This window comes from Parasteatoda tepidariorum, chromosome 1, assembly GCF_043381705.1.
Source record: "Parasteatoda tepidariorum isolate YZ-2023 chromosome 1, CAS_Ptep_4.0, whole genome shotgun sequence".
NCBI classification, from domain to species: Eukaryota; Metazoa; Arthropoda; class Arachnida; order Araneae; family Theridiidae; genus Parasteatoda; species Parasteatoda tepidariorum.
The window spans coordinates 51,169,357-51,183,850 of NC_092204.1; the positions used below are offsets into that span (position 1 = coordinate 51,169,357).

At 28.5% G+C, this 14,494-nt stretch overlaps 1 protein-coding gene across 1 annotated transcript; it reads left to right on the forward strand.

Annotated features, from left to right (window-relative positions):
- Positions 1-1,404: 1,404 nt before the first annotated feature.
- LOC139425388 (peptidoglycan recognition protein 1-like) lies at positions 1,405-13,423 on the forward strand. The gene is made up of 6 exons (XM_071180050.1): positions 1,405-1,461; positions 3,990-4,061; positions 4,180-4,247; positions 6,004-6,201; positions 7,063-7,268; positions 13,068-13,423. The coding sequence occupies exons 3-6, from the start codon at positions 4,181-4,183 to the stop codon at positions 13,254-13,256; spliced, it is 660 nt and encodes a 219-aa protein (XP_071036151.1). The 5' UTR covers positions 1,405-1,461; positions 3,990-4,061; position 4,180; the 3' UTR covers positions 13,257-13,423.
- The last annotated feature ends 1,071 nt before the right edge of the window (positions 13,424-14,494 follow it).

Sequence of the window (14,494 nt, forward strand, 5' to 3'; positions counted from 1 at the left end):
AATAAATTAACTAGGCTTATTGGAAAAATGTAATAGTTGTAGTTGTCGCTAGAAAGATTTTCCTATATTTTTAGATACCACTTTACGTTTAAGTTCCCGTATTGCATAGTTTAAACACTCTACGTCATAGAAGTATTATTCACTAACAATCTCTATTATATTTTATTGCTTTAAGTGTAAATTTCAATTAATCCTTCTACTTATAAAGTGAAAAAAAAAGAAATTTTCAAAGACATGTTTGTTTTGAATTTTTAAATTATATTTATTAAATATTTATCAATCAGCCTTCGAGTTATAGAACACGCTGCCATATTTTTCGGGAGGAAAATTTTGTAAATCTTTCTCCTATATCTTTTCTTTTATTTCAGATTGCCATTTTCGTCCTTTTTTTAAAAAAAATATAGATTAAATAAATACTATTTTTTTCAATTTTGTAAGTCTTTTAAAATATATATCACTTACATTACATTTATGTCACTCCATATCATATTACTTGAAAAAAAATTATACTGTTTTTAAAAGGATTCATAAAGTGTTCTCCATTTATATTTATTTCTTATAATTAGAGTAAAATGTTAACAAAATAATATTAAGGTTATAATATGTAGTTTATAACCAATCATTACAACAGTTTAGTAACTCGAACAAAAANATTGTTATACTGTTTTTAAAAGGTTTCATAAAGTGTTCTCCATTTATATTTATTTCTTATAATTAGAGTAAAATGTTAACAAAATAATATTAAGGCTACAATATGTAGTTTATAACCAATCATTGCAACAGTTTAGTAACTCGAACAAAAAGTTATCAAGATAGTGACAATCACAAAAAAAGAACAATAAGCATCTTATATACTGAAAAATTAGAGCCTGTTTAGTTATGAAGCATTAGGCATTCTTATAATGTATTTTCATAAACATGCAAAAAGCCATCTTCTCCTGAAATATTCCAATAATTTATATTTCTTCTTTTCCTTTCCTCTTCTCCCTCCTAAAAGCAACATTTAAATCTGATTAATTTTGATTAGTTTTAAAAAGTTTTCTTATTAAAAAAACCTGTTCTGCTGGTTGGTCTAAATTCATGTAGTTCGAATATGGAGTTCGTATTTCTGGGAAATCGAATTTTTAAAAAGTCGGATATTTAAATTTGATTTCTCATTAACTGTTCGATTAATTTTGCTGAAATATTGTATTTTACCAAGTTAAATTACCTTCTTTTAAAACGATGTAAAAAATTTATGCCTTACAATTCAAAATTTTTTACGATTATTATTAAAAAAAATAATAAATATTTACTAAAAGTTATTTTTGAACAATTTACACAATTATAAACGACCTTTATAATTGTGAGAAGAAAACATTTCTATTTGCTTGAAAAGCTCTCGTCGTACTTTCTCAGATTGCGACTACCTCTTATATTTTGGGGTTCAGAAATCCAAATCCGTCGAAAAGTTCAGAGAAAGTAAGTTTTAGTATCTGATTTGGTAACTTAAAATATAGTCCTTGCACCTATTAATTATCATTTTTTAAATCAAGCCCAGATGAGAAGAAAGTGAAGATCTGATCATCAGATCAAAAGTTAACAGAGTAGTCCGTTTATTTATTTATTTTTTTTCCCCTTTTTTTTTGCGCACTGAACGTCTGAAAATTTATAATTCAAATCTGTTTAATATTTTGCTTTATCTTAAATTTGTTCCATTTGTGAAGAGAATTTTTCATAATTTGTTATTTTATTAAATATACCAGAATTGTATTCTGGTCTATTTCTTTATTTTTTGCCTTTTATTTTTACTGTTAGCAAATGAATTATTTTTTGATATTCTTAAACTAAAACGTCAACTTCCTCTAGTTTATTTCTCATTAAATAATGTATTATTGTCGCTATTAATTCTAGTGTTTTGTATGTAAATATGTGTATATTTTTTCTCATTATCTGTTATTATATAATGTTTGTAAAACTTAATTATATGAGGGGCATCGTTTTTTTAAATTGAGCAGTAAAAAAACTTACCGAAATATATCATTTGATTGTAGCTATTTTATTTGAAATTATCATAACAAATCGTAATTATTAACATTGTGATCTTTAATGAATTTATTATATCGCGATGGTTTTATTGTTTTGATCTTAGTAAAGCGTGATTATTTTTAAAAAAAACTAATTTCCTTCAGTTTTAAAGTTGGGTGATCTGTTGAAAATGTTGGGTAATCATCCGGTATGTTATAGTTCTTCTTTAACTCAGAGCTACATTTGTTGTGTGTGCGTATTTTTCCTTCCAAATTATATTTCTAAAACTTTAAAATATAATTGTTCTTAATTAAACAAATTGTTAGAATTTTTATTGACATTAGAAAAAAACGCAATAGAACTTTCTATAAATGTGATAAAACAGGTCTTTTTATTTTTAACCAGTCATGATTTCGAATACACGTGAATGCATAGTGATTAAAAAGAGATTACTAAATTGTTAAATAAATATATTTGTTTATTTATCAATCTATTTTTTTTTAAATACAATGCAATCTTTTTTGCAATATTACCAAAATAATTAAATACTTTAAACTATGCTTTTATTTCGTACTGCATTTAAAAAAAGAAAGAGAATATTAATATTTTCGGAAAGGCGTCAGTAAGAGCTTCTTTCCATAGATACACCTCTGCTCAAATGAAAGTGAAATCAAAACATTTCCCATTTTTATCAGCATTTTGAAACATTTTTGCCACTTCCTTTATTTCCAGACCGTAGAAGCCCTATTGCAGTAGTCAAAAAGGTAAACTTCAACTGTAAAAATTTATTTTAAAACCAAGGTTTCATGTTTAAAAACGTTTATTTCCTTAATTATTAGTATGTTTATTATGAACCTGTACTGTAAAAATAGTTAGCTGTTAGTTCATTTTTAAAGAACAAAGCAATTGTGTCGAAAAAGTAATTTTTTTTTTTTATTTACGTCGCACTTGAGCTGCGCAATGGCCTGTTTACGACACCGACAGTCAGGCAAACATCCCTGAGGATGATCCGACGACATGCCGTAATAATTTTGATCCTCCGCAGAAGGATGACTCCCCCGCTTTGGTAGCTACGCAGGCTGATCAAAGTGGTCACCAACCAGCATACTTACGACAGCCAGTAATGCTTGACTTCGGGTGTTTAAAAAGTGTATTGTAAGATAGAAAAAAAAAGTGCGTGGAGTCCCTCCGCGCGGAAGAAGTTAAACTTCGTAACCTGCGACGTTAATTGTAGAAGAATCAGCAGTCGTAGAAAGGTCACTAGTTCTATTCAACGACTCTTTTTCCTGCTCCCTATTAAATTATATGTGTATCAGAACAAACTAAAAAAATATTTATAGAAAAACAAAAGTTTTATGACTTTTATTATTTTTATGCTAGTGAGAACCAAACAATATGGAAATGAATGAGGGAGAAAACTGGATCATACCACGTGATTTCCCGGCCAATAAAAATGTAGCGTTAAATGTTTAACGCAACCTTGTTGAAAGTCGCATAAGAAGTATAACTTCAAAAATTGTTTGAGACTAAAAATTTTAAAATTAATAAAAGTTACAGCTAATTATACTTTTTCTACACAAATTTAAATCAATAATATTTTTTAAATGGTTTAATAATGATCTCTGAACTAATGATAATTAATTCATTAACTTTCAGAAATCTTCCTTTGCAATGAGATTTGTAATAAAGCAACAATCATCATAATGTATTTGAATGTTAGTTTTTTATTTTGACGTGAATTTCTCGTTCGAATGTATTAATTTCTTTGTAGATGTTTTTGTTTTCTTTCCATATTTAATTTTTTATGTAAAATTTTTTTTGAAAAAATTATTTTAGTCTTTTTAATACATTTAAAATAAATCGCGCTTTTCTAAATGTATTTAAACTCCTTAAGTATTTTATAATATCATTAAATATTTTCATCAAAGCAATTTGTTTTGCATAAGTCTTAGTTTATTAACATCGCTAAATTTTGATTTTAGATCATGTGATTTGTTGAGCAGATTCGTGAGCTATGATTTTGCGTCACTCAATTTTAGGCCAGCAAATAATAGGTAAAATAAAATAAAAAAATTCTGTACTTGTGATGCAGATATCTCAAAGTTTTTTAGTAAAATGTTTTACTTCTTGTTTCCAAGCTTATTCCACATTAATAGTTTGTGTATTTTGCAGGATGTTCTCCTCATGGACTCATTTTGTCTTAATTGTTGTAATTATAAATAGTGGAGTATCAACTAAAGGTTTATTTTCTTTTAATGTTTCGTAAAGTGTCTTTAAATTATTGTTATGTTCGTAAAGTGTCTTTTAATATTGTTTTAATGTTAGATGATGTAACTAATGAAAAGATTATACGGCTTTTCATCATTTATGAATGTGGTTGTGATCAATTTGATAAGATAAAATGTTTTTGTTATTTTATTGAATAACAAACACGCGTTTTTTTCATTGCTTTTAATATTAATTTTTTTTCTATTAAACTACTAAACTNAAATAGGCTTACAATGATTTTGGCCTCCAGTATATGTAAACAATCTAGACAAACATATGAAACCAGATAATCGTGCCATTAAAATTTGAAGTGAAAGCAAAATTTAATTAAAGTTTCGATGCTTGTTATTTCGCTACCACTTAAAATATTGTGGGGAGCTAAAACTTCTGGGGTAGTTTCAATGCTTTTAAGTGTTTGCTAAACCGGATGAATTATCCTCTGCTTTGATTATAAGTCCTCTGCTTTGAAGGTAATCGAAAAACCTCATTCTGGAAGCAAATATGGTCTAAAAACCTTTACAAATGAAAATCATTGTCTTGAGATTTATTTAATTTGTCTTAATTTTTGACTGCACTATTTTAAGTCTCGAGAAACTTGAAATTCTACTTGCTTAAAAAGGCGAACCAGTTGGTCGCTGGAGTCGGTTAGTATTCGAATAAAATACAGTCAAACGTTAAAAAGCGGTCCGAAATTTTTTCAAACATCAATATTTTAGAGAAAACAAGATATTTCCAGTGTCTATTAATAATTGAATGTAAATCTAAATATACGGTATAATGATTTTAATTTTTAATCACAGTGTTAGATTTGATTACACAAATTGTTGCTACTCTTTACATTTTCAGTTCTGTTTAAGCAGTGGTCGCAGTGTGTAAGCATTTAAAATGTACTAGTTGATTTAGTTTACACTATCAAACAAAAGTATAAATTGGCGTTAATGCTGATGCAATATTTAATATTTAGATTTTTACTTTACGAATAATACCGTTATGAGTTTAAGAACTAAATATTATTAATTAAATTGTTATTATGCTACAGTAGCTAATAGAGAGCAACCCGACACAAGTGGTAATAACCAGGACGGTCGGGTCTCTACTTTAACAGAGGTACACTTTTTAGTTAATAAAGTTTTTTATGATCTTAACGTTATGAATATTTGTTAATTCTTCCCTTTTTCGTAAATATTTTTCCTTCATGTAATTTTCGTTCCCCTACTTGTTAATATGTCTTGAATTTTTCCATACATTCAATTATTTATTACTTTTTATCATGGCAAAGTACCATTCTTTTTTCTCTACCTTAACATGCGCCATTATTTGTCGATTTTATGTAATCTGTCTATTGTTTTCGCTTATGTTCTCATTATAGAATGAATGAGAAAAGGGCCATAATAGGCCTCAGGAGCCCAGCTAGACCAAACAGACCAGACCTACAATAGTTAAATGATCTCGTTTTATCTAAAAACAGGCAAAAATATAAATCTTCTACCTGTCTTTTTTTTAATTTTTACTAGACACTGCAGCCGCTGAATTAAAGTGCGCCCAACTTTTTTATTGGATGTCTAACGAAACTTTAATTGACTAATCTCGTTCTCATTACCACATTTAGTCTGACCTCCATAATAATGTTAGATCAATATACTTCATTGTAATGTGTCATACCAGTGATATTCTTTCAAGACATGCTTTTTTATGACTTTAATTTTTTTCTTCGTTCTTTTATACTAGAAATATCGTATGATTGTGAAGGACTAGAGATAGTTACCAGAAAGCAATGGAGAGCAAGGAACGCAGTTCGGGAGAGAGAAATGAATCTTCCTGTGAACCATGTTGTCATATTGCATACAGTGACAGCATTTTGTAAGAAACAAGTAGAATGTATGCGGCAAGTTCAACTCATTCAAGATCTTCACTTGGATGAAAGAGGTAAAAAAAGTATTTAGTTCAAAGGGGGGGGGGGGAGAAATCAGAATTTACTAATAGTTAAACCTAATAACCGCCAAAACTTCTCAATTTTTGAAATTTGTTTTGCTGTTTTAATAGTATAGTATATCTAAAGTAAGAGCTCCCCTAGCCATTTGTCTGGGCCCGTGGCGGTGACTATGGTAACGAGGTATAACTATTTAAAGTAGGGGTGTGGGGTCATTCTTCAGGACAGGTTATGGCTCGGGTTGGCGAAAAAAAAGTAATCTTTTTTCTCGGTCTTTTGTGTTAGCTTTAGAATGAAAAGAAGTCTCCCTTCCTGAAATGCGCTATCCCTGCTTCCATAGCAGCAGACTGGCTCAGACTTAGAGTCGGGGGAAGTTCTTACCGTAAACAACCTATAACGTTTCTACCCGTAATGAGCACCGTTTCTACCCAAATTGTAATGCCAACGATTTTAAACATTCTAAATTGCTATGCGTGTGGGAATTGTGTGAAATATGAGTTTCAAACTTTTTTACTTCGTAAAAAAACCCATTTAAAGATTAAAAAATTAACTTATAGAAACAACACAGCAAGTGTTAATTTTAAAGGATAAAAGTATAGATATTCAATGGGAAATAATGTTTTTTGTATTATTAAGTGGTAAGAGAGCTGCTAGAAAATGAGATTTCATAGACTTAAAAATTAATAAAAAATATTTATTTCAAATAATACTTTTTTTTACTAATACAGTTAAACTTAATAACCGCCAAAACTTCCCAATTTGCAGAATTTTGCCTTGATGTTTTATTAGTACATGTTCTTAGAACGTGTGCACCATTTCTACATTTTAATGTTACATATTTTTACTAAAAATTTCAGGTTGGTGGGATATTGCCTATAGTTTCTTAGTTGGTGGAGATGGCAGAGTTTATGAAGGAAGAGGATGGAATTTAACGGCGGCTCATGCTGTTAATTACAACACCAATTCTTATGGGGTTGCATTCATGGGAAACTTTAACAATGACGCGCCCACAAAGTCGATGATACAAGCCGCATTAAGATTAGTGGATTGTGGAGTAAGAAAGGTAATTTATTTTTTAATTATATTTAAGTAAGAAAAATGATATTCATTGTTTTAAAAAAGTTTTATTTGCATCATGGAAGGTTCCTTCAATGAGATACCTGAGTGCCTGTGTAAAAGAGGTATTCGAAATCTTATTGAAACTTTATTTTACTATCGCTATAATCTATTTCATCAGCAGTGACCCAATCGTTGTGGTGGGTAAAACCTTCGTCTACCTCGGTTGCGACGGAAGTTCAATTCCCGGTATTGAAGCTGAGTGTTTAATCGGACTGCACTTTCTCCTATCGTGTCATAAGGTGATTCTAACTGCATCCATTTCTCCTCCATAAAATGCAACTCCTTTTACATAAAACTTCCAAAACTATGTAGAATGAACTGCTGGCGCATGGGCCGAATATATGTGAGTGCTATCACCTACTGCACGAATCAGACGTAGTGAAAAATAAAGGGCTCTTGATTACTACCATCATTTGCCTTCCGGTCTAAATTGGTTGTGTTGTGCACGCATATGCCAATATAGTCTTCAGATCATCCTTATAAATGGACTCCAGATTGTTGCCAATAATTAGTTCAAAAGTGTGATTTTATGTTCGAGAGCAACCAAACAGAACTTTTTGGCAACCAAATAAAACTTTTAAATTGATACGATTTTCGAGTTAGATTTAAGGATTAGTTTTACCTGATGTAATGCAGTGTTACCAATTTTTCCATTTTAGAAATATTTTTCTGTGGTTCCACGATTCAAAGGTTCATATTTACAAAAAGTTGTTTTTAAATATCACACCATTTAAATTCTTCTGACGCATGTATAAGGATAGATATGCATAAGCGTTTAAAACTAACTTTAAAAAAAGATATTCTGTTGTAATTTGTCAAGGCTGTAGATATTTTAGAAAATGCTTTTTAAAAGCCTAGAAAGTAGACAACAAATTTTATAGCTACTAACTCTTAAATTTTTTTTAAAAAAAATAGATTTATTTCTATTTGTAGCGAAATTCGTCGTTTAACATTTAATTTTTGATTCAGTAAATGTGATTTAAAATGGTGTTGCCCATCACAACTTAAAATAGTTCAAATATCAACCCAAGTAGCACCTAATATTAGATAACATCAGAAAATCGGTGAAATTTGACGTTATCTTGCACAACTTCAAATATTAGAAAGATACAAGAGGTCGTTGTTTGCTCTACATTATATAATATTAGATTCTATGCAAATTAATATTATCTAGCGTTGGCCATAATATTATTTTGCATTAGTTTTGATGCTATATAATATCAGATTATATATTTTCTGATATTATCTTCCGTTGCTTTTTATTTTCTGAAGTAAGCAAGAAGAAGATATGGATGGTGGCACAATAATTGGGCGATATAATTTTACTTAATTTTCTGTATTGCTGTGAAGCAGTAAAGCATAGAACAATAGTTTTATAATGTCTTTCCATGCATTATTTACTTAGCAATACAGAAATACTAAATAAAATTATATTAGCGAATTCTGCTAGCCATCTATTTTCCTCCTTCTTACTCCAAAGTATATCTTATGTTCAGCTGATTTTTTTGTATATTTCAAATTTAATTAAGAAATAATACTATATTACAAATTTTATTGCTATTTTTTTCTTCTTTTCTTCATACAATGGGTTTTCTGATGAATTTTATATCATTAATAATTTTAAAATCATTAATTTAAAAATGTATTCTTAATTTTTTTTTAGAAATGAGCCTTTCTTATCAAAATTTTAATTTAATTTGTTAGTTTGTAAAACATGTTTATAAAAGTCGTTACTTAAGCCATTTGTAATTTCACAATTATCATTCATTATTTATATTCTGAAATTATGTAATAAAAACCACACTATTATAATTGTAAAGTTATACATTTGCACTTGAAATGAGTGGAAATATAAACTTAATTTTTCCCTATAATGTTAAAATAAAATTGTTCAATTTTTAAGTGGTCATTTCTTGTAATAATTGACACAATAAAGAACAAAATTTCAAAATATTCAAAATACTTACTTCAACAAATTTACACATATTTTCTTCCCCTTCCTTTTTCCCTGAAATTAAATGGAGAAATACCAACGTAGCTTTATTCTTTTAGTATCTAAAATTTTATTTAACAAAACAACCAAAACAGAACCCAAACACAACGTAGAAATTTTTCTAGGGAGTGAAATCATTAAAGCAACTAATATTATGAAAATTGCTATTATTTTTTATAATGTAAAAATTACTTTTCTGAGCACATCAGAAATTTTCATCAATTCGATAATTATTTAAAGGTGTTATGTACTAAACCAACAATCTTTGCAAACAATTTACATAATATTTTANAATATATTTTTTATAATGTTAAAATTACTTTTATGGGCACATCAGAAATTTTCATCAATTCGATAATTATTTAAAGGTGTTATGTACTAAACCAACAATCTTTGCAAACAATTTACATAATATTTTAATTTCAAAACTGTCTGTAAATATTATGTTTAATCCAAATTAAATTTGCACAAACATATAATTGCATACAAGAATGAGACGAAAAAATAATAACATTTTTAACATTATCTTTTAAAAGTTGCCTTTAGTATGAATGATCAAAATTTGATTACAATCCATTACTCTTTTGAGAACGTTGTTATAACGAAATAGATTTTTGTTTAGAACAATTCCATACCTTTTATTTCACTGATTATAGATTATGCTTTATGACATAAATAGGATTAAAAAAAAGCAGGTGTAATATGTAAACATTTTAAACAGACTTTTTCAGAAAATAAATTTTAAAAAATTAAGCAGACACTGGAGTCAATTTTCTGGTATTGATCAATTAGTCATAAAAAAAAACTATATTATGCATTTAAAAACTTGCTCTGCAAAGAACCTTACTGAGGAAAATTTAAACAAGATTCTACTCTACGTTGGTTTAAATATTTTGCTTTAACAATAATGTAAATAAATGTTCAGCTAAATTTTAAATATTAAGCCAAAGAAATTTTTACTATTATCATTATTTTAAACATCATAAAAATATTCACTTCTTATCTTAAATTTGAACTAAATAATTCAAAATTAAGNGCAGTATATATATATACTTCTTATCAGAAATTTGAGCCAAATAATTCAAAATTAAAGTAAAAATACAATGTTAGTAGTATAAATGCTCATAAGCTAGAGTTAATGTTTAACAATTATGTTAAAATAAAAATAAAATTGTTTCTGATATGTTGAAAATTTAAAAGAAACTGAATTTTAACTACATCTGATTTCATAATACTTAAACATTACTATCATGACTATAAAAAATTTCCGGCATTATGTCTTATTAAGTTTTATTAATGAACACATATCTGCCTACCCCATTTTCTAAAATTCCGAAGATTTATTACAAAGTTGCAGAATAAATTACACAATGCAGTAGTTAAGAATAAAAAAATTAATCAAATCAAATCATGACAAACATTATTTCACAATTTAATTGCTTTATTTTGAAACAAAACACAGAATAAACTTACTCAACTATAAAAGCAATATATTCTTACCGTCATTGTTTGATATAAGCATATCGATAATCCTTAAGAACGCATATTTGTCATTAAATAAAATTATTTTTACTGCAAAAAGCAACAGTTGGACTATGTGTAATCATTTTAATTATTAGTATTTTTAAATAAAAATAATTCCAAAACTTTACAATCATTTCATGCAGTTTGAAGTTTTTCTTCCCCTTCAATTGCAATTTTTTGTTTATGTTCAACTATGTTTCAGAGCAATAAACTGAAGAATCTTTGCTTTATTGAAAGATTTAAAAAAATTGTCAGCAACAGTTAACAATGTGTAAACCATACACCACACAGAGATAGGCCTTTCTTCAAACTTCTACACAACAACAAATAAGAGAACTTTCAGCTCCGGCAGATTTAAAGAGAGTCTAACAGCATATACACGCCAGTTGTTTTATTTTCAGTCTCGATTGAACTTACGGCCCCCCGTTTTCAACCAGAATGTTATTTTCCATTTGCATTGTCCAGTAGCCTCGGACGAAGCTAAAATTATAAGAGAAAAAAAGTTGAACTTTACATTGAGAACACTAAATTTAAAACTTTACGTTACTTAACATTGAAAAGATTAAATTAGTTAAAGTAAATTTAAAACTATTAAGCATTGAATATTTCTTTAAAACTTAAATCATTTAATTTGAAAATGTCTAAAATTTAATGCGTAGATTTCCGTAACAATACCTGCACTAAAAAATCTCAGTATCACCGTGCAAGAATTGAAAAATATTTCATTTATAACCGCTCTCAAGTAATAATTTTATTCCTTCTTAATTATTTTTTTTAAAAAAAAGAAGAAATTATAGTTCAAAACCCTTAAGCCCTTTTCAATTGAAGTGAATATTCAAGTATGTATACAGATACAAAAATATATCAAATTCAATACCTTTTAATTTTCTTTTTAAAGATTAAGTATAATGACACTTAACTATCAAAATATTTTTGTACATTGCATAAACTGATAGAGCCAATAGGAAATGTTCACATTTTTATTAAAAACTTCCTAAATTAAAATGTAGACCATATTGTTGCTTATTTTTTTAACCATTTGCTATCATTTATAAATTAATATAATTAATCATGTATCAAAAAACATGCAATTCTGTCTGTATTCAAGAAATGAAAATAAAGATGTTCAACTCATTATTTTACAATATATTTAACAGGAAATTTAAATATTGTAACAATAGTGTTCGTCTTGTGAGTGAAATTTCAAACAATCTGAAAGGTAATGGTTTTAACTAAAAAGTAGCCGATTAATTAATAATTGTTTTAACATAGCAAACTTGCTTACTAAATTTGAATTTTTATCTTTATCATTGCTGCAGTGAAATTCTGTCATATGCGAATTACCATGTAAACAGTGTTTTTTCGAGCCTATTCTAAACTAACTACAATACTTGTAATTTATAGTCAAACAATACGCTTTAACAGAGTAGTCAACAACTGCGAGCGAACATTATGAAAAATGAGCACAATCATAATATTCACTGATAGATTTATTAAATCATTAAATTAATTCTTGAATGTTTTGATGAAGCGGTCAAGATTATTAAGTACACTGAATGTTTCTGCAGAAAAAACACTGCCTACGATACTACTTTAAAGTTTTATGTATCTTTCATTGAAATTTATAAAATTTACTAAAAAATATTACTAAATTATAAATACCTTTGAAGTTAAAAATTTTATTCTAACTGATTACCACAATCAATAGCGGCAACGGAACTTTGGTGATGTAAACAATCGTGAAGAAGTAACAACTCAATAATTGAACTCGCGAACTTAGTTTATTTCTGCTAATATTTTCTGATGTTTTCTTGCATAAGATTGTATTGGCTAAAAATGATATTCAATTTATTTTTTCCTTTCATAAATAAATGTTTATTTATTAATAATATGGGATACCCCTCTCTCAAAAAAGGGACGCAAAAATTTTTGGTAACAGTTATAATTACTTTTAAAAGATTTTAACTTCGTCGATTAAAACTCTAGTGGTGGTACTTTGGAATAGTTTACTGTCGAAAAAGAAATAAAAAACCAATATTTTTATTGTCAGATTATCATTTTCTTTTTTGGCTTTGGTGTAGTAGTATTTTAATGAGAATTAAAAATTTTGAGTGTTGATCATTTTATGTGTAAAATCACCCTTCAAATGCAAATACTAACTTACATATTATACTATTACTCTGATTATTAGGATGTGTTTTAAGACAATCAAATATTTCTTTTTAGGGTTACCTAACCCCTACTCGGGAAATCCATGGTCATAGAGATGTGGCTTGTACGGAATCTCCGGGAGAAAAGCTTTACAAAGTTATCAGGCAATGGAAAAATTACAAGGGTGGGCGAATGTCTAGTTTTTACTGTAAACCCCTCGATAAGCCGGTGATCGGTCAAGATTTGATAAAGGACAATTCATAATTTCACCTTTCTAACTGTGCCAAGAGAAAAAAAAGGTTATCCTGAAAGTTTACTAGCTTCAAGCATATAAGTGTAATATTTCCCTATTGTAAAATCATTTTACAAATTACAATGTTTTGTAATGTCTTTATGTATTTAGTTTGCAATAAAATATTTTTGATTCATAACTTTAACTTCTCTGTCACTCTGTTACGTGTATGACAGATGTCAAACCCAAACTAAATGAGAAAAAAAGTTTTAACTTCGTCAAGTATTTTATATGTATTTTTTTACTACAGTTTCTAATTTTCACTCTTTTCCCTAAATCTTTTTTTCAATTAAAATTGCAGTCAAAGTATATTTAAGTACTCGAAACATTTCTTTTTATGTCACTAACAATAATTCTTTTTATGTCACTAACAATAATTTCTTTTTATGTCACTAACAATAAGGTAACTGGAATGCTAATCGGAGTGAAAAAAAATTGAAATGTTTTGTATTCTGGATAAAGATTCGCGGCTACAAAAATAAGCAGCCATTGGCGCGGGCTTATGTCTTTTTTCAGGTTAACAGCAAAAACTTCATTCTTTTTGTCATTAAATCCTGCGGTATCACAATTTATTGCTTTTACAAAAACTTTGCAATTTAAACTTTGCAATATGATGGTCTAAAAATTCATTGTTGAGAATCGCGATGTATGTTATTTTTCGGAGTATTTTAATCAGACATCTTTTGAGTTTTTATATGATTGATGGGAAGAGTCACTAGAACTTCAACTTTACTAGAGTTACTACTAATCTAGGGGGGGGGAGGAAAGAAAGGCTGGTAACAAAAAATTTTATTTGTAATTTATTTTGAAGCGGCATTTTTCAGGTGGCTGCAGGTCGACAAAAATTATAAAGTGATAACTATAGTAGCCCAGCGGTTAGAGAATCGGACTCCGGTTCGCAGGGGGCCAGGGTTCGATTCTCGACTCCGCTAAGATCCACCGAATACGTGCTCGTAAGACCACCGGTGGAATTTAAAATCCCGTTATCAGTCGTGGAGCAGTACCATGAATACAGGTATCTGGAGAAAATTTTCTTCCCCTTCAGATCTATGTCAAAATTGTGGAAGTGGTCTGAAGAATGATTGATGCTACCACCTATCCGGTGGTTCTGAGCTAAGACAGACTTCAACCCTTGCGGTGCTCTCTTGCTAAACGAAAGATGTAGCTTCCTTATTAATTTACACAGGACTATGGTTGACGAGCTTGGTTT